Raw genomic sequence first — 19099 nt, 5'->3', positions numbered from 1 at the left:
TGCGGGGATGGGTGCCTGGACGTTTGGTCCTGCGATACACAATGAAGCATGCATGGTTAGACATCAGGCAGTGATCAGGTGATATGGGGGAGGGGGATATAGGGGAGGGGGGATATGGGGACGGGCTGTCGGTGGCTCACTTGCTACTACGCCCCCGACCTCTGCATCAGCAACCTCCCGGTCCTCAGGTCCGCCAACCAGTTCCAGGGCCCTTTCCTCGTGTTCGGTCAGTGGCCTCTCATCAGCGGGGCCTCCTCCAGTCCTCACATGCTCCCTATTGTTGTATGCGTGCCTATCCTGTGGGGGGGGGGGGGGGGGGGTGGCAGGGGTAAAAGGCAACAGTGTTAGGCAGGTATATGAATGCATGCCATCGGTTGCGCGTGAATTGCAGAGGTTAAGGTTAGGGCTGGATTCACTTGGCCATATGGGGGATATGGGGGAGGGGGGATATGGGAGATATGGGGGAGGGGGGGATATGGGGGATATGGGGGAGGGGGGATATGGGGGAGGGGGGATATGGGGATATGGGGGAGGGGGGATATGGGGAGGGGGATATGGGGAGGGGGATATGGGGAGGGGGGATATGGGGGAGGGGGGGTTTGGGGGAGGGGGGATATGGGGGATATGGGGGAGGGGGGATATGGGGGAGAGGGGGATATGGGGGAGGCTCACCCTGCCTGCTCTGACGAGGTTGTTCACCTTCTTGTGGCACTGGGTGCCTGTCCGTGGTGTCAGGGCGCAGCGGTGACGGCCTCTGCCACTTCCCTCCACAGACACCGACTGTGGCGTGGGGCAACTCTGCGGCCGTGCCCGGGATACAGGGCGTCCCTCCTCTGCTCCACCGCGTCCAGGAGCGCCTCCACATCCCGTGACTCGAACCTCGGGGCTGAGCGGCTGCCAGCCATCCAGTCGGGTGTTGCGGTCGGGTGTTGCGGTCGGGTGTTGCGGTCGGGTGGGGGGGAGCAGCGCGGCCTTATGAGCCGTCACGCCGTGCGGCGCGTATGACGCTGCATGGCGTGAACCACTGCGCAAGCGCGGATCCCGTTACGTCACTGCTAGCCCATTTCGGGCCGGAGACTTTCGACCCATTTTTCCGACGTGACGCAAGTCGGATTTGCGCCGTTTTTTGCGCCAATCGGCGGACTTTCCGCCAATAACGGAGAATTTCGCCCCCCATGTCCTGATAATCTGATATGCATATGGATGCTCCATTAAATTTGGACGCACAAAGAAAATAGCAACAATAAGTAGATGGTGCACACACTTGGAACATGCATCTGAAGATACATTTTTAAAATATTTTTATTCTCCTCCTTTTTCACGTTTTCTCTCAAATTTACACCCACCAACAATCAACAATAATCAGTAATGAATGCAATGTCGATCCCTATATCAATAACAACAATCCTATCCTCCCACCCAACCCCCAAACAGCAGCATCTGAAGATACATGCACTAGGTTCAATCTGGGTCTGTCCTCATCTGCGTAAGATCAGTGTGGGGAGGACATGAATTAGGCATCTTGATGCAGCTCAAGGCCCTGGAAAATTGGGCCAGGTCTGATGTGGAATTTATCTGTAGTTAAATCCTAGGGTGGCTGGCTAGGAGAGTGAATGGGAAGTGGAAGAGCAAGACCAGGCTGGTCATGGGCTACAATACTACTATGGAACCAGGAGATACACCCAAACTTCTTTGCTCTGCATTAACACAAGTGAAAATGAATTTTAGGCGCCTTTCCATTGATGATCATAAGTGCTTATAGGCAGAGAAAAACTGTGGAGCATTCAATACACGTTTGGCAGCAGGGTACTAAATCGAGCAGTGTGTCACTGATTAGCACATGCAAGGGATTTAAGGTGCCCTTTTAGGAGGGCACCCTGGGCATTTCTGGTGGAGATCTCGCGTACCCAGAAATTGGTTCCCCAATTCTTATTTTACATCAGAAAATAGACATATGGGGCCAATTGCGCCCCTCTCCCTCTGATTAGTTGGTAGAGGTGGTGAAGATCACGAGAACTAGAGTTTCATAATATAGCCTGAGTTCAGAATCATTGCTGTCTTCCCGAAGGACACTGGGAAAGTGCATTATAAATTAAGGGATGCATTCACTTTTGGATGCCAGCATCTGATCGTCAAGAAAAACAGATCTACTTCCCCACAGAATAGAAAAGTACAAAACTTACCCCACCTACAAAATTTGTACAACTGGTTCACAACTGCAGCAGTCTGGAATCGCTTTCTTGCTGTGAGCCGTAAGTTGTACAGTGAATCCTAAGACTCCAGTGTTTTGGAAAGGTCCACCAACACCTTAGGACATCTAGTCTGTGTTGCCCACATTTGGAGAACAACTGAAAGAGTCTATATGGGCCACTAAAATAGAAGTTTAAACTAATCCCAGGCTGGACTACTATATCACTTACTAAACTGCATTTTAGTTAATACGCTGGAGATGCAATACATCCAATATGATTTTCATATGCTTGACATTTTTGTTATTATAGAATGAAGTGCAAAATTTGTGGAAAGAAAATACAGAAATACTTTCTCAAGCAAAGAACTATGGTTATGATGTTATTGATACATTTAGTATCACTATGGGACGCTATAAAGAATTTCTTCAGGGAAAGTGTGCATGTCATTTTCATGAGGTAACTAAACTTGCTTTTTTTTAAAAGTGTTCCTCTTGAGGCTTCCTTGGAATTAAAATGTTACACTGACATTTTGAGTTAATTTATCTTGTTAAATTGGAGCTATAACTTACAGCTAGTTCCACACATTTTCCCTAAATGATTTATTAAGCAAAAGATATATAACATGGTATGTTTAAGTAAGACTCATTTCGATGCTTTTAAGTTTCACATGTATTGTTGCACTGTAAAAAATATATTTTTCCAGTTATATGTAAAGATTACCAAATATGTATATGAATAAATGACTTCAGTGGTATGTGTTTACATGGTGCCGTTCGACCAAGTATAACTGTGCGGTGCGCAGCCTAACTCAAGTCCATCTATTCTAGAGTTAAACTGAGTTACGTCAATGCTTCAAAAGGCTGTTGGATAAAATACATTCCTGCATCGCAGGATGAGATCGTAAAACCCTGAGCTTCCTCATTGTCTTAAGCATTATTACATTGTTATTTTACTGAAAAGATCAAGGAAATTTGTATTTTAATACATTTATGCATTTAATGTGCAAATGCAAACTTCTTTGATCTTTTGACCCATGCAAATCTTAAACCCATCACAGCTACAGGGTCTGTTTGCATTGCTGCACTTTTCGCAAAAGGTTCTAACAATAATCTTAATTGTCACAAGAAGGCTTCCATTAACACAGCAATGAAGTTACTGTGAAAAGCCCCTAGTCACCACATTTCGACACCTGCTCGGGTACACAGAGGGAAAATTCAGAATATCCAAATTACCTAACAGCACATCTTTCGGGACTTGTGGGAGGAAACCGGAACACCCGGAGGAAACCCACGCAGACACGGGGAGAACGTGCAGACTCCGCACAGACAGTGCCCCAAGCCGGGAATCGAACCTGGGACCCTGGCTCTGTGAATAAACAGTGCTAACCACTGTGCTGCCATGCCGCCCATAAGCTGCTCCTGATATTGGTGCAACTTTATGTCCAAAAAGATAATGGTCAATTAGCTCCCCCGAGCACGTTGACAAATGTAATTGAGGGCACTGGATTCTTTCGAAATACAGGCTTCCAAGGAATTTGTCCATCACATTTGTTTAACTAGTCACATCTGAACATCATTGTGGTGGAGCTTTACACTTCCCACTCACAAATCGGCTTCGGACATGGGTGGCCTTTCCCCGGTCAAAATATTCTGCGCCGTCCTAATAGAGGCGATGTTGCATCAGCAGCACGTCCAGGTCCCTAGAATCAATCAGCTTAGCAGAGACCAGCAACCCATCTCTCTGTGCACAAACCACCACAGCAGTGCAATGAGTTGAATCTGCGGAGCTGGATGTTTGACAGCTGCGCCTCGGCACAGACGCCAGTAGACAACTTCATGACAAAAATGTGTAGCTTTGCTCCATTGCCATAGCCGCTTTGTCCCTGGCAATTAAGAGGTGACATAATAAGATTAGGAAGGAGGTCAGAAAAAACAATTAGTAAGGCAAAGAGGAAACGTGAGATTAAAATAAAGAATGAATATGAAAAGGAATAATAAAAGTAACAAAAAAGAAAATTAAGATAGAGAATTAAAGTGATGAGCAATTCAATTCCAAGTGAGATACAATGGGTATTAAATAGATACTTATGCTTCAGTTTCAAGGAAGAGGCTAATGAGGAGGAAATGACAGCAGTAGAAGCAACAGTTAAAAGTCAGAGCCAAAAACCTAGAACTATCTGATTAGATACTTTAAATCGAAGTCGAAGGGTCATTGATGCCAGAATAATATGTTCCAGATTTGACTGGTTCCAAGAAAAAAAATGCATTACTTTGACTGTAGAATTGAAAAAGTCTCGACCAGGTACAATTTGAATCTCATCGTGACTGAATGCTCTTTTACGAATATGCAAACTAACTTTTTTTTTTTAACTCTTCATTTTTAGGTAGATAAATTTGAATTTTCCCAATCAACAATGCGTAGAAAATTAAGACACTCCAGCCACCCCTTTGTGGGAAAGGGCAACTCAAACCATAGCAAGCAGTCATTGGTGCAAGACTTTTTATCTGTTTCCAAACTACACTATCGAGTCAATGGTCCAGTGAACCAGGCTTATTCAGAAATCTTCCTCAGCAGAGTCTGTGTGAACAGATTGACGTCTCCACTGTGAAAAAAAAGGGGACATTTTCTTTTACGGTTTTCTAAGATTTGCTGCTTCCCTTGAGATCAGTGCAGAATACCACACGGCATGTATTGCATTTCTCTCTGATTGGCTACGAATGCTACCATCAAAGACGTGTGACACGTTTTAAACCTTTATGAAATCAATATGTGCCCCGGCAAATGTGAGGCTTCAGAATGGCAGATGGAAAGCTCGAGAATTGATGTGACTCGCTGTCTGGCCGGATGAATTGCATAAACAGCTGTAGCCGAAAGTCTTTTACAGAAGATTAAGCACACAAGAGACTTGAAGTCCTTTAGGAAGCCACTTAATCCTTTCTGTGCAATATTCATTCACTTTCTGCACTATTTTTGCCAAATCGATATAATGCTGTATTCCTGAATAGCTTTTTATATTTTTGTATGCATTGCGCACCAGGAATCACATTCCCCAGATATTGCTGGGGATATTGAATTATATATACCTCACATTGCTTGTATTTATACTGCCTTTATTTTTGACCTGCAAAGAATAGTTTAGAATACTATCTGTATTCGCAAATGTCTTAAAATCTTTTTACTCGCAGAGATGTTTCATGTTTACAAAATTGATATTTTTGTACAGCAACTTTTAATACTGTTTTTCTATATATTTTTATTTTTTTTATGAAAGCTGATAGTGTTTAAGTATGTGACACTACGGGAGACACTTTTTTATATCCTACGTGGATGCATTAATTACCACTGTATTTGGAACCTAAGAATAAAAGGAGAACAACATTTTGTTTTTAAAAAGCATCATTCAGTCACATTATGGCTTGTCTTTTTATCATGAATCTTTTTACACAACTAAAAAATATCTAAGCACGTGTTGCAACAAACTGGTAGATCTTCCTGACTTCGCTAATGGTGATTTAAAGGATATTTTGTTTTACATTTGGAGTATTTATGCCATTTAAGGTAAAATATGAGTGCCTTCAACATCTATATTCATTAAATGATATTCCTGAATTATTCCTTTACCTGTACTTATGTTTATCCATACCAACTTAAATTCTGAGTCTATACTATGGACCACTAAGAGGTCTATATTGTATTTATTAGCATTAGGATTGGGTAGCATAGGTTGGCTACATGTGGGATCATTCCTGTAATTCGGCAGCAGTAGTGCCCATCCTGGGGTTTGGTAGTGCTTGGATGTTGGTCCTAGGCTTTAGTGACACTGGGGAGTTGTCCTGGGATCTGGCAGAACTGGAGTAGGGAGCCTGGATTTTAACAACACTACAGTGGAACTGCTGAGATTTGATATGATCCTTTGGTCTAGCATTTGTGTGGAAGGGAAATCTGGGGTTTGGTGGATCTATAGAAGCCAAATCTGAGGTTTGGCAGAGCCGAGGAGGAGGTTTGGCTTGGCTACTGGAATCTTGGTGTTAATCAGTAGCGAGGGGATGTTGAGGACATTGTCTGACAGCCCTTGGGGGTGACAGCAATCCAATATCCTGCAGCATAACTTGTGGCTTTGGGAAGGATCTTCATAACAATTTATATTTTTGGCTGGATCTCTCTCTATTTCAGCTGTAAGAAAATATAACTGTTCCTATCATGATCATCAAAATACAGCTAATAATTGGAGTTTTTCTATTTTCTGTCGAACAACTCATTTGTTTCCGTACAGAAACTCTAATTCTGATGAGGAATGACACTGTTTTTCCCTCCCTCTTCTCCCCGGTGCTAGAAAGGAGCAACTCATCCAGTCCAACCTCAGGGTTACATATAAAAAGAAATTGTGAACAGGATTGTTCAGCTATTCAGCTCCTCGGGTCTAGTCCTCCATTTGGTTAGATCACAGCTTATCTGTTCCTTAACATTATTTACCTATTTTGTATGGGAGGCATGGTAGCACATTGGGCTGCACAGTAGCACAGTGGTTAACACTGTGGCTTCACAGCGCCAGGGGCCCGTGTTCAATTCCCGGCTTGGGTCACTCTCTGTGCGGAGTCTGCAGGTTCTCCCCATGTCACAAGTGGGCTTACATTAGTGAAAATCCCCTAGTCACCACATTCTGGCGCCTGTTCGGGTACACTGAGGGAGAATTCAGAATGTTCAAATTACTTAACAAGCACGTCTTTCGGGACTTGTGGGAGGAAACCGGGGCACCCGGAGGAAACGCACGCAGCCACGGGGAGAACGTGCAGACTCTGCACAGGCAGTGGCCCAAGCCGGGAATCGAACCTGGGACCCTGGCTCTGTGAAGTAACAGTGCTAACCACTGCGCTACCATGCCGCCCTTGACTGAGCAGCCCTCTTCAGGATCCACTCTGCTCACCCCGCATGGGGAAAGGGCTAGAAAAGGTGTCCCAAAGATAATCTGTTCTGTCCCCAACCTGGCTGAAAAACCACATCCAGCAGCTCACCTCCCTGTGGTCAGAAAATCAAAGTTTAACTCAATTTTGGAACGTGGAATGTACGAACCCTCATGGATAATGAGCAAACCAATCGACCAGAGTGGAGAACTGCCCTCGGTGCCCATGAACTCAGGCGCTTCAACGTGTGGCGTGACTGCCCTGCAAGAGACCTGAAGAGCAGGCGAAGGGGAGCTGACGGAAGATCGTGGTGGTTACACCTTCAGAAAAGGAAAAGCCAGGATGCATGGAATTGGATTTGACAAACTCGGCAAACAATGTTCACATGTTTTGGGGTGTGCAAAGTTGGGTAGGATTTAAGAGGCAGTGTTTGAGAGTTTGTCGGGGGTTGCGTGGGTCAAGATGACGCTCCGGACCCAATGGTGGCAATCTCTGGGTTTCAGAGGTGTCGGGGCTGCAGAAGGGGAGGGAGGCCGATGTTGTGACCTTCGCCTCTTTGAGTGCCCGGTGACGGGTGCAACTGAACTGGAGGTCGGCAGCGCCGCCGAAGGTCGCAGCTTGATTGGGGGATTTGTGTGAATTTCTTGAGGCTGGGGAAGATAATGTTCGCCCTCGGGGGGTCGGATGAGGGGTTTTACATCTTGGAGGCCGTTTCTGTCTGTGTTTGAGGAACTGTTTGTCGCGGGGGGGGGGGGGGGGGGGGGGGGGGGGAGGACAGAATTGAATAAACTGTATGTACTTTGGTTATTTTGTGCTATGCTGACGTGTTTGTGTGTGTTTGGAATAAATTAAGTTTTTAAAAAAGAACAAACTCATCAGGCGACTCTTGGAGCTTCTGTCAGCTTCAACGAGCACCTCACGACCCTCCGTCTACAACTTGCCACGAATCAGCAGGTAATGGTCGTGAGTGCCTAGGCCCCAACGCTTGATGCCAATGTTAGCCCAAAGAAGACTTCTACTCCACCCTGAACACCATACTCTCCAAAGTTTCTGGGGAAGACAAGATCATCCTCCTTGGGGACTTCAATGCCAGAGTTGGAAATGACTTCCAACATTGGAAAGGAACCACTGGAAAGGAAGGAGTTGGGATGTACAATTCAAGCAAGGTTCTCTTGCTCACTAAATGAGCGGAACACCAGCTTGTCATCGTTAACACACTGTTCCACCAAAAAGGCAAGTTCAAGACTTTCTGGAGACATCCACGATCAAAGTACTGACACATGATGGACTTCATCGTCGTCCAAACCAAAGACCAAAAGGATGCCTTCGTCACCAAAGCGATGACCAGTGCAAATGAATGTTGGACAGACCATCTTCTCATCCACTCCTCTGTGTCCATCAAACTCCAGCAGAAGCAGCGGAAGATAAATAACCAGCTCAGAAAAAAGATCAACGTTGATCAGCTCCAGGAGCAAGCATGCTAATGAACTTCCAACAAAGTCTTCTCCAAAATCTCGGTTCGACGAGAGCGACCACATCATCCAGGACCTCATCAATTAGAAGAGAAAACTTTCCACACTTGACAAAATGACATTACCTCCGCCTTGGCTAATTGATGAACTCTCCTCTTTGCCTTGCTGGTTCAATGTACTAGGGAAATCAAGAACTAACGGTGGATTGAGAAAGCTGTGGAGCTGCAACTCCTCACTGACAAACATGACACCCAGAACTTCTTCAAGGTAATATATGGACCCAACACCCTAGGCCTGAAACCGGTGCTGATTAAGCATGAACCATTTCACTCTCGAGAAAGAAAACATCGGCCTTCGAAGGAGAGAACACCTCAAAGAACTCCTAAACCTTGATACAATCATAGATGAGGACATGTTTGAGGAAATTCCCCAACTCCCCATCAAAGATGATCTTGGACTTCCAACAAGCTTGGCTGAAGTTGAAGCCGCCATTAAACAAGTGAAGAATAGAAAAGTTGCAGGAATGGATGGGATTCCAGCAGAAATTTTCAAACTTGTAGAAGAAATCACCCATCATCTGGGACAAAGAAGACATTCCCTGCGACCTCAGGGATGCTGCATTCGTCACCGTCGTCAAGACTTCCGGGTGCGGCGATGACCAGCTAAGTCGCACGTTTCGGCAGCTCCCGGTGGAACGGACTTTTGGGCTCTTAATAAGAGCCCTAACGGCAATTTTAACGGCTAAAAGCACTGTGCGGTAAACCAGAAGGGAATCCCCCCTGGATACGGATGGAAAAAGGAGAGGAAGGTGGCCGGATTGCGGTGGATCCTTCAGAGCAGCGGCAAGGAAGGGAAGCAAAAACCAAGATGGCGTTGGAAGGTGGCAGTTTAATATGGGGCCCTGAACAACACGAGTTTCTGAAACGCTGCGTGGAAGAGCTTAAAAAGGAGATGAAGAAGGAGCTGTTGGCCCCGATATTACAGGCGAATGAAGGGCTAAAAGATGAGCAAAAGACCCAGGAGCGGGAGCTTCAGGTCGTGAAGGCAAAGGCTGCCGAGAACGAGGACGATATACAGGGCCTGGTGGTGAAGACGGAGATGCACGAGGCACACCATAAACGATGTGTGGAAAGGCTGGAGGTGCTGGAGCATAATGCGAGGAGGAAGAATTTAAGGATTCTTGGTCTTCCTGAAGGTGCAGAAGGGGCGGACGTCGGGGCATATGTGAGCACGATGCTGCACTCGTTAATGGGAGCGGAGGCCCCGACGGGTCCGTTGGAGGTGGAGGGAGCATACCGAGTGATGGCGCGAGGACCAAGAGCAGGAGAAATTCCCAGAGCCATAGTGGTGAGATTCCTCCGTTTTAAGGACAGAGAGATGGTCCTCAGAATGGCAAAGAAAACTCGGAGCAGTAGGTGGGAGAACGCGGTGATCCGCGTATATCAAGACTGGAGTGCGGAGGTGGCGAGAAGGAGGGCGAGCTTTAATCGGGCCAAGGCGGTGCTTCATAAAAAGAAGATTAAATTTGGAATGCTGCAGCCGGCAAGACTGTGGGTCACATATCAAGGGAAGCACCACTACTTTGAAACGGCGGATGAGGCGTGGACATTTATTGTTGAAGAGAAATTGGAATAAGCGGGTTATTAAAAAAGAACGTTTGAGACAAAGTGGTGGGGCGAATATGGGGGGCGAAGAGGGGGGAAAAAGGGGGGAGAGATGATTTTTATGTTGTTAACATAAACAGCCCCCGGATGGGAAGGAGAGAATGATGTGTTTTCTGGAACAGCTGGAATTTCCTAAGGTGGAGGAGCAGGAGAGGGTGGGACTGGGAGCACAGATCGAAATGGAGGAAGTAGTGAAAGGAATTAGGAGCATGCAGGCGGGGAAGGCCCCGGGACCGGATGGATTCCCAGTTGAATTTTACAGGAAATATGTGGACTTGCTCGCCCCGCTACTGATGAGAACCTTTAATGAGGCGAGGGAAAGGGGACAGCTGCCCCCGACTATGTCAGAGGCAACGATATCGCTTCTCCTAAAGAAGGAAAAAGACCCGCTGCAATGCGGGTCCTATAGGCCTATTTCCCTCCTGAACGTAGACGCTAAGATTCTGGCCAAGGTAATGGCAATGAGGATAGAGGATTGTGTCCCGGGGGTGGTCCATGAGGACCAAACTGGGTTTGTGAAGGGGAGACAGCTGAATACGAATATACGGAGGCTGCTAGGGATAATGATGATGCCCCCACCAGAGGGGGAAGCGGAGTTAGTGGTGGCGATGGATGCCGAGAAAGCATTTGATAGAGTGGAGTGGGATTATTTGTGGGAGGTGTTGAGATTTGGCTTTGGAGATGAGTATATTAGATGGGTACAGCTGCTGTATAGGGCACCGATGGCGAGCGTGGTCACGAATGGACGGGGGTCTGCGTATTTTCGGCTCCATAGAGGGACGAGGCAGGGATGTCCTCTGTCCCCATTATTGTTTGCACTGGCGATTGAGCCCCTGGCAATAGCATTGAGGGGTTCCAGGAAGTGGAGGGGAGTACTCAGGGGAGGAGAAGAACACCGGGTATCTCTGTATGCGGACGATTTGTTGTTGTATGTGGCGGACCCGGCGGAGGGGATGCCAGAGATAATGCGGATACTTGGGGAGTTTGGAGAATTTTCAGAATATAAACTGAACATGGGGAAAAGTGAGTTGTTTGTGGTGCATCCAGGGGAGCAGAGCAGAGAAATAGAGGACTTATCGCTGAGGAAGGTAACAAGGGACTTTCGCTACTTGGGGATCCAGATAGCCAAGAATTGGGGTACATTGCATAGGTTAAATTTAACGCGGTTGGTGGAACAGATGGAGGAAGACTTCAAGAGATGGGACATGGTATCCCTGTCACTGGCAGGGAGGGTGCAGGCGGTTAAAATGGTGGTCCTCCCGAGATTCCTCTTTGTGTTTCAGTGCCTCCCGGTGGTGATCACGAAGGCTTTTTTCAAAAGGATTGAGAAGAGTATCATGAGTTTTGTGTGAGCCGGGAAGACCCCGAGAGTGAGGAAGGGATTTTTGCAGCGTAGTAGGGATAGGGGGGGCTGGCACTACCGAGCCTAAGTGAGTACTACTGGGCCACCAATATCTCAATGGTATGTAAGTGGATGGGAGAAGAGGAGGGAGCGGCGTGGAAGAGATTGGAGAGGGCATCCTGCAGGGGGACTAGCCTACAAGCTATGGTGACGGCGCCGTTGCCGTTCTCACCGAAGAAATACACCACAAGCCCGGTGGTGGTGGCTACTCTGAAAATTTGGGGGCAGTGGAGACGGCATAGGGGAAAGACGGGAGCCTCGGTGTGGTCCCCGATAAGAAATAACCATAGGTTTGCTCCGGGGAGAATGGATGGGGGATTTGGAACATGGCAAAGAGCAGGAGTAACACAATTGAGAGATCTGTTTGTAGATGGGACGTTTGCAAGTCTGGGAGCGCTGACCGAAAAATATGGGTTGCCCCAAGGGAATGCATTCCGGTATATGCAACTGAGGGCTTTTACGAGGCAACAGGTGAGGGAATTCCCGCAGCTCCCGACGCAGGAGGTGCAGGACAGAGTGATCTCAATGACATGGGTGGGGGACGGTAAGGTATCAGACATATGTAGGGAAATGAGGGACGAGGGGGAGATTATGGTCGATGAGCTGAAAGGGAAATGGGAAGAAGAGCTGGGGGAGGAGATTGAGGAGGGGCTGTGGGCTGATGCCCTAAGTAGGGTAAACTCATCGTCCTTGTGTGCCAGGCTAAGCCCAGCGAATCACACCCACATGTTCTGGTCATGTCCGGCACTACAGGGGTTTTGGGTGGGGGTGACAAAGGTGCTTTCGAAGGTGGTGGGGGTCCAGGTCGAACCAAGCTGGGGGTTGGCTATATTCGGGGTTGCAGAAGAGCCGGGAGTGCAGGAGGCGAAAGAGGCTGATGTTTTGGCCTTTGCGTCCCTAGTAGCCCGGCGCAGGATACTGTTGATGTGGAAGGAAGCCAAGCCCCCGGGTGTGGAGACCTGGATAAATGACATGGCAGGGTTTATATAGCTGGAACGGATTAAGTTCGTCCTAAGGGGATCGGCTCAAGGGTTCACCAGGCGGTGGCAACCGTTCGTTGAATACCTCACAGAAAGATAGAGGGAATGGAAAAGAAGAAGACAGCAGCGGCAAACCAGGGGGGGGGGGGGGGGGGAGGAACCAGAAGGACTCTCAGGGATGTTAGTGTATAAGTATAATATGTATAGGTTGTTGTTATAGGTAATTGTATACTGGACTGCTGAATTGTATTTTTGGAGAGTATTTATTTGGGACAAGGCAGTTGCCATTTAGTTTTGTTTTTTAATTTTGATGTTGTTTATATATTATTTATTTCTTGTTTAAAAAACTGGCCATTGTTATTTATATTGTTATATTACTGTGTAAAAGATACACAATGTACTGTTATGGTTGGCCAAAAATTTTGAATAAAATATACTGTTTTTTTTTAAAAAAGAAAGGAGGGGAGGCGGACTGTGGGAACTACCATCACCGGGAAGCTCATCATGCAAATCCTCGCTAGCCATCTTGTCCCAGTTTCTGAAGAAATCCTTCCAGAAAGCCAGTGTGGCTTCTGATCAAACCGTGAAACAGTGGACATGGTTTTCACAGTTCTGCAAAATCAAAAGAATGTCAGAAGCAACATCAAGCACTGTGCCTGGCCTTCATAGACCTGTCAAAGGCTTTTGACTCAGTCTATCAGGAAATGCTATGGAAGATCGTGTAAAAGGCTGGCTGTCCAGAGAAATTCAGCAACATTCTTCAACTCCATGACAAGATGTCAGCGACAGACCTCACTGACGGAAATAAGGCAGAAACATTTGAGGTCAAGACTGGTGTCAAACCAGGATGTAGCATCACCCCCACCCTTTTTCTCCATCTTCATCGCCATTATCCTTCACCTTGCCAAGAACAAGCTTTCCAGTGAATTAGACTTCATCGACAGAATGGACAGAAAACTTTTCTACCTCAACCGGTTGAAATCCAAGAAGAAAACAGCACTAATGTCTCTCGTGGAACTTCAGTGTGCGGATGATATCGCCATCTCCACGCTCTCAGAACACAATCTCCAAGTCATGCTTGACTCCTTCACGAAAGCATACCAAAGAATTGGTTTCAGCCTCAACTTCAAGTCCTTTACCAACCTTCCCCAGGGCAATATCCAGTCTTTCCCTCCATCAGGAACAACAGAGAAACCCTACCAAACATGGAACTACCCCTACCTGGCGAGCCACCTCTCGTCTGAGACTGACATCGATGCTCAGATCCAACATTGTATCCAATCCACGAGCATGTCCTTCGGACATCTAAGGACAAGAGTCTTTGACAACCATGACATCCGTGCTGACACCAAGATCCTCATGTACAAGGTGGTCCTTCTCCCAACCCTTCTATAGGGCTCAGAAACTTAGGAATGCAAACAGGCACCACTGCAAGGTCCTGGCGAGGTACTATCAATGCTGTCTGAGACAGATTCTCCACATCAACTGGGAGGACAAGCGTACTAACATCAGCACCGCTGAAGGAGCTAAGAGCACCAGTGTCGAGGCCATGATTATTTGAAACTAACTCTGGCTGGGCTGAGATGTGCATGAGCTGTCACAGTCCTGACTGCCAAAGCAAATCCTCTTCGCCCAGCTGAAGGAAGACTTCCAAATAAGAGGAGGACAAAGGAAGCGCTTCAAAGACCCCCTGAAGGCTTACCTCAAGAAATGCAACATAGACATCAACAACTGGCTCAGAAGAGTAACATCCTAATTAAAGGGACCCAATTATTCGAGGACACCCAATGGCAAGAGCAGACCCATAAAGGGAATACCAATGATCTAGAGTCGAAGGACTGATCCCAACACCTGGAAACACCTGCGAAGTGTGCGGGCAAAGATCGGACTCCTCAGCCATGCAAGGACACAGAGAACCCATGACCAATAACGCAGAGTTTTTTAGTTAGACATTCATACTTGTTAGCAAGTCATCGAAGAAGATTTGAGAATACAATAATCTGAAGTTTCAACAAGCACTAGTGTATTAACTTATTACAATATGCTGAGTGTTTATTACACAGCTTTGCTTGAACAAACCTTAAGTGTGCAAGAATATTAAATAGTCAGTGATGGTTTTGACCAAGATAAAAACATTACAGTTGAGAAGGTTACCTACATGATAAGCCAATGGACTGGCATTTAGTTCCTTCGATGAGGGTCGCCTCACTGCTTCGAGAACCGGTGGGAGTCCTGCCCTAGAAGGGCAATGTGAGTTAAGTACACTCAACCACTGTACCTGGCCTCAACATCTACTGGCCTCGCACAGATCCACGGGCCCCAGAAATCCGGTCCCCGAGAGCTGCCAGTCATAGGCTGGCAGCACTCCAGGCAGCAGTGGCTGCTGCTGCTAATGCTCCAAGGTCTGCCCAGAACATCACCCCTATATCCCTAGAGACAAGTTAATGAAGCAGGATGGAGGTCACATGGAGGGGCTCGGCAGTGGGTGAGGCAAGATATGGGACTTTTAGCAGATCCTCCCTCCAGAAGTTGGGTCCCTTTCCGGACACAAACTTTCAAGACATCACTCAAGACAAAGACCGAACATAGCTACTGCGGTGCCAAGCAGGGAGAAAGACTGGGTTAACCAACAAACAGAATGTTGGGGAGAATGGATTCATTGTTTGAAGGGGCAAGACTTGTAAAGATTTTAAAATTGCCATAGGGTGCCATGCTGCTGGACGTTGGTTGAATGATATGCAGAAGATTAATGGAAGGGACTTTCAAAGGATACTGGAAGACTGACTCTTTTGAACCTTGGAACGAGAACCTGTTGAATAGCTTGGAAAAGTTTGAGACTTCATCTGCAAGGTTACATGACTGCTCAGTGTGTGGTATGAAGTATAGACATGGCATGGGTTATCAGTGTGTTAATTAGTTGATGAGCAAAATAATTTCTGTAATTTACTGCATTAGTTGCCTACTAAATAATGTCTGGTCGATGGTGATTTTTGTTTGTTACAGTAAAGGTCTAACAATGGGAATTCTTCTGTCCTTCTTTCTGTCAGTCACTGGGAAATTCTATTTCTTTGTAAAAGTAATCAGTCCATACAGCGATCATAACAAATGAAAAAAATGAAACTGAGAGGGGGAACCATGGAGATTGGTTTAATAATTCTCAGTACAGATTCGATGGGCCTCCGACAAAAAAAACTGTAAAATTCTCGGAGCAAGTGGACCAAGAACCTTGTATTCAAATAAAGTAGAAATAGAGTGCACAGCAAAAGGTGCAGTTGTTCGGAATGAGATCAATTTACTAGGTATAAACTAGGAAATCTAAAAAGGTGTAACCCAAAGTTCAGACTATGATCACCCATTTTATAGGCACAAAAATGGGTGGCTACAAGTTGGATAACTTTCCATACTGAAGAAATGCTATGTTCTTATTGGTGCTATCTTTCAGGTCCAATTTTAAAATGAGGCCCCAATCAGCCGCTCAAATTAGATTTTTTTTAAATCTCAGGACACCACTCAAACAAGCAAAGAGGATTCTCCTGTTCCTCTCCCTCAAAAAGACATCATCAGAAACAGACAAATTGGGCATTTGTTTGCTGTATGTAGGACTTTGCTGGATTCAAAGTGGGTTATCCCTCAAAGAAATGCCTATGTTATCTTTCTGATAACTTATAATTATACAAAACCTTTAAAGTGGCAAAAGGCTGGTTTAGCACAGTGGGCTAAACAGCTGGCTTGTACTGCAGAACAAGGCAGCAGCGCGGATTCAATTCCCGTACCGGCCTCCCCGAACAGGCGCCGGAATGTGGCGACGAGGGGCTTTTCACAGTAACTTCACTGAAGCCTACTTGTGACAATAAGCGGCTATTATTACACCCCAAGTTTCTTCAAAGAAGCATTATGGCGAGGGATGCTGGTCAACAGTGCATTGAAATAATCAAGTATAGGAGTAACAAAGACATGGATAGGGGTTCCAGCAGTCGATGAGCTGAGGCAGGAACTGGGTCAGGCAAAGCTGCTGAGGTAGAAATAAGTGGTCTTGGCGATGTCTTAGATGTGATCAGGAGCTCACCTCTGGGTCAAGTATGAAAGCAAAGTTGTGAAGAGTCTGATTCAGTCTCAGAGAGTTGCCACAGACAGTCAGATGAGGCGATAGCTAAGGAATGGAGCTTGTGGCAGAGATCAAAAACAACAGCTTCCTTTTTTCCAATATTTAGTTGGAGGTCATTTCTGCTTGAGCAAGCATCTGACAATTTAAAGACAGTGACGAGGTAATGGGTGTGTAGAACGGAGTGTTGCCAGCATGCATGTGAAAACTGGCTGTTTTCGGATGATGTCACCAGGAGACAGCATGAAAATGAGAAATGGAAGAGGGCCAAGGGTAGATTCTTGGGGGAAACCAGAGGAAATGGTGCACGAATGCCAAGAGGAGCCATTACAGGTGATACCTTTGGCTGCATTTACTTAGAAAAGAATAGAACCAGGTGCAACCAGTCGCATCCAGATGGACAACAATGAGATGTGTTGGAGGAGGGTGGTGTAGTCAATTATGCCAAAGGATACAAGACAGGTTGAGGAGGAACAATTTACCTCTGTCACAGAGAGATATCATTTGTGACTTTGATAAAAACTGTTTTTGTACTGTGATGGAGCAGAAGCCTGATTGGAGGGATGCAAACATGCAGTTTCAGGAAAGCTGGACACAGATTTGTGAGGTGACAACATGCCCAAGGACTTGCGGGAGAAAAGAAAAATTGGAGATGAGGCAGAAGTTTGCAAGGACAGTGAAGTTAAAGGTTGATTTGGGGATAAGGTAGATTTGAAGGACAGGGGGAACCTTGGATAAAGATTGTCCCAGTGAGTTAAGGGTAGGGATTAAACAGAGGCATCTGATCAAACTGTTTCAAATCTAGATGAGCAAGAAATCCTTGAGCTGCTTGTACTTGATGAGAGTGGAGGATGGAGAACAAAGAGAAGAGGGGAAAATTCTAATGATTTTTCTCAAATATTTTTCAAATTTTGTTCAGCTATTTTGGTGGACTATTTTACCATCAATTGCGACATGATGAAATGTTGCTTTTCAGTAACACATGCCACAGCAGTTCAGAAAAGGGGTAGTTTAGTTTCCAAGAATGAGTTAAACAAGAATTGGAGAGGGAGGAAATAAATAATTATTTGAAGAGATGCATTCTGCAAACATTTTGTAATGCGGGCAGAGGTGAAATGCTCGACAATAAAGGACTTGAGAAAGAAGATTCTAGAGTCTAGTCAATGTGGCCAAGGCATAAGAATAAAATTTGTTTTTCAGAGGCAGCCAGGGGAGAGCCATGAGAGGGTTTGTATAAAGTTAAGTATTTTGAAGTCATTTGGGTTCCAGCAGGGTCACTCAGCTCCGGACCTCATTACAGCCTTGCTTCAAACACCAACAAAATAACTGGAGCTGGATTCCCTGTATTAGAGACTAAGTCCCCATGCCGGTGTGAAAACGTTGGTGTTTTACGCCAGGTAAACTGGTGCAAAACGGCCCCGATTCCCCGTCTTGCCGGGGGGCTAGCAGGGAAGAGGCGTAGAGCTCGCAGCTCTAGCTGCTGATACGGCCCTGAGCATTTCCAGGTCCGTGGCTGCGCATACGCACGCCGGTGGCCTGCAGCGGCCCCGTCATGCTTTATAGCGGACTCAGCCCGCGGACCCGCATCACAAAAATAGTACCTCCCTTCGGCCGCTCGCACGCCCCTGACTGCCTGCCCGCAGCCCCGAATGAAGCCCCCCTGCCCACGGATCGGCCCTCCCCCGACTGTGGCGGTGCCGGACTGAGTCCGCAGCCACCACGCGAGGTTCCCGAATGGTGTGAGCACACGTAACCCACGCCGTCGGGAACTCGGCTGGTCAGGGACGGAGCAGAGCGGGGCGGGCCTCAGGCGACGGCCTGAGGTCGTGGATAAGCGGCGCAGTGTACTCCTAGAGTACGCTGCTTTTCAGGGGGTGGAGAATGTGAAAATCGGCGCCACCTCCGATATGGCCGTCAAAACGGATTCTCCGCCCCATCGCCGAACGTGATTTTGGCGTCGGGGAGCGGAGAATCCAGCCCCCAAGAACTCCAGAGGTGAGGTGAGAGTGACTGCCCTTGATATCAAGGTAGTATTTGACTGCATATGGCATCAAGGAGCCCTAGCTAAACTGGAGTTAATGGGAATCGGGGGGGAAACTCTCCGCTGCTTGGACTTATACCTAGCACAAAGGTCAGTCATCTCAGCTCCAGAACATCTCTGCAGGAGTTCCTCAAGGGATTATCTTATATCAAAAGCTTCATCAATGACCTTCCTTCCATTACAAGGTCATATCTAGGGATGTTCGCTGATGTTCACACAATGTTCAGTGTCATTCGTAACTCCTCAGATACTGAAGCAGTCCATGTCCAAATACAGCAAGTTCTGGACAATATCCAGGCTTGGGCTGACAAGTGGCATGCCACACAAGTACAAGGCAATGACCAT

The 19099-nt window shown here is 46.7% G+C and overlaps 1 protein-coding gene across 1 annotated transcript in view; it reads left to right on the top strand.

The window, feature by feature from the left end:
• Nucleotides 1-5589, top strand: part of cped1 (cadherin-like and PC-esterase domain containing 1) — a 345650-nt gene extending 340061 nt beyond the window's left edge. The window contains exons 21-22 of the mRNA XM_072485221.1: nt 2502-2648; nt 4576-5589. Of these exons, the coding sequence (XP_072341322.1) occupies nt 2502-2648; nt 4576-4800 (372 nt within the window). The 3' untranslated portion in view covers nt 4801-5589. The remainder of the gene's footprint in view (nt 1-2501; nt 2649-4575) is intronic.
• Nucleotides 5590-19099: the final 13510 nt, after the last annotated feature.

Source organism: Scyliorhinus torazame, chromosome 19, assembly GCF_047496885.1.
Source record: "Scyliorhinus torazame isolate Kashiwa2021f chromosome 19, sScyTor2.1, whole genome shotgun sequence".
NCBI classification, from domain to species: domain Eukaryota; kingdom Metazoa; phylum Chordata; class Chondrichthyes; order Carcharhiniformes; family Scyliorhinidae; genus Scyliorhinus; species Scyliorhinus torazame.
This window is presented reverse-complemented; position numbering and strand designations above follow the sequence as displayed.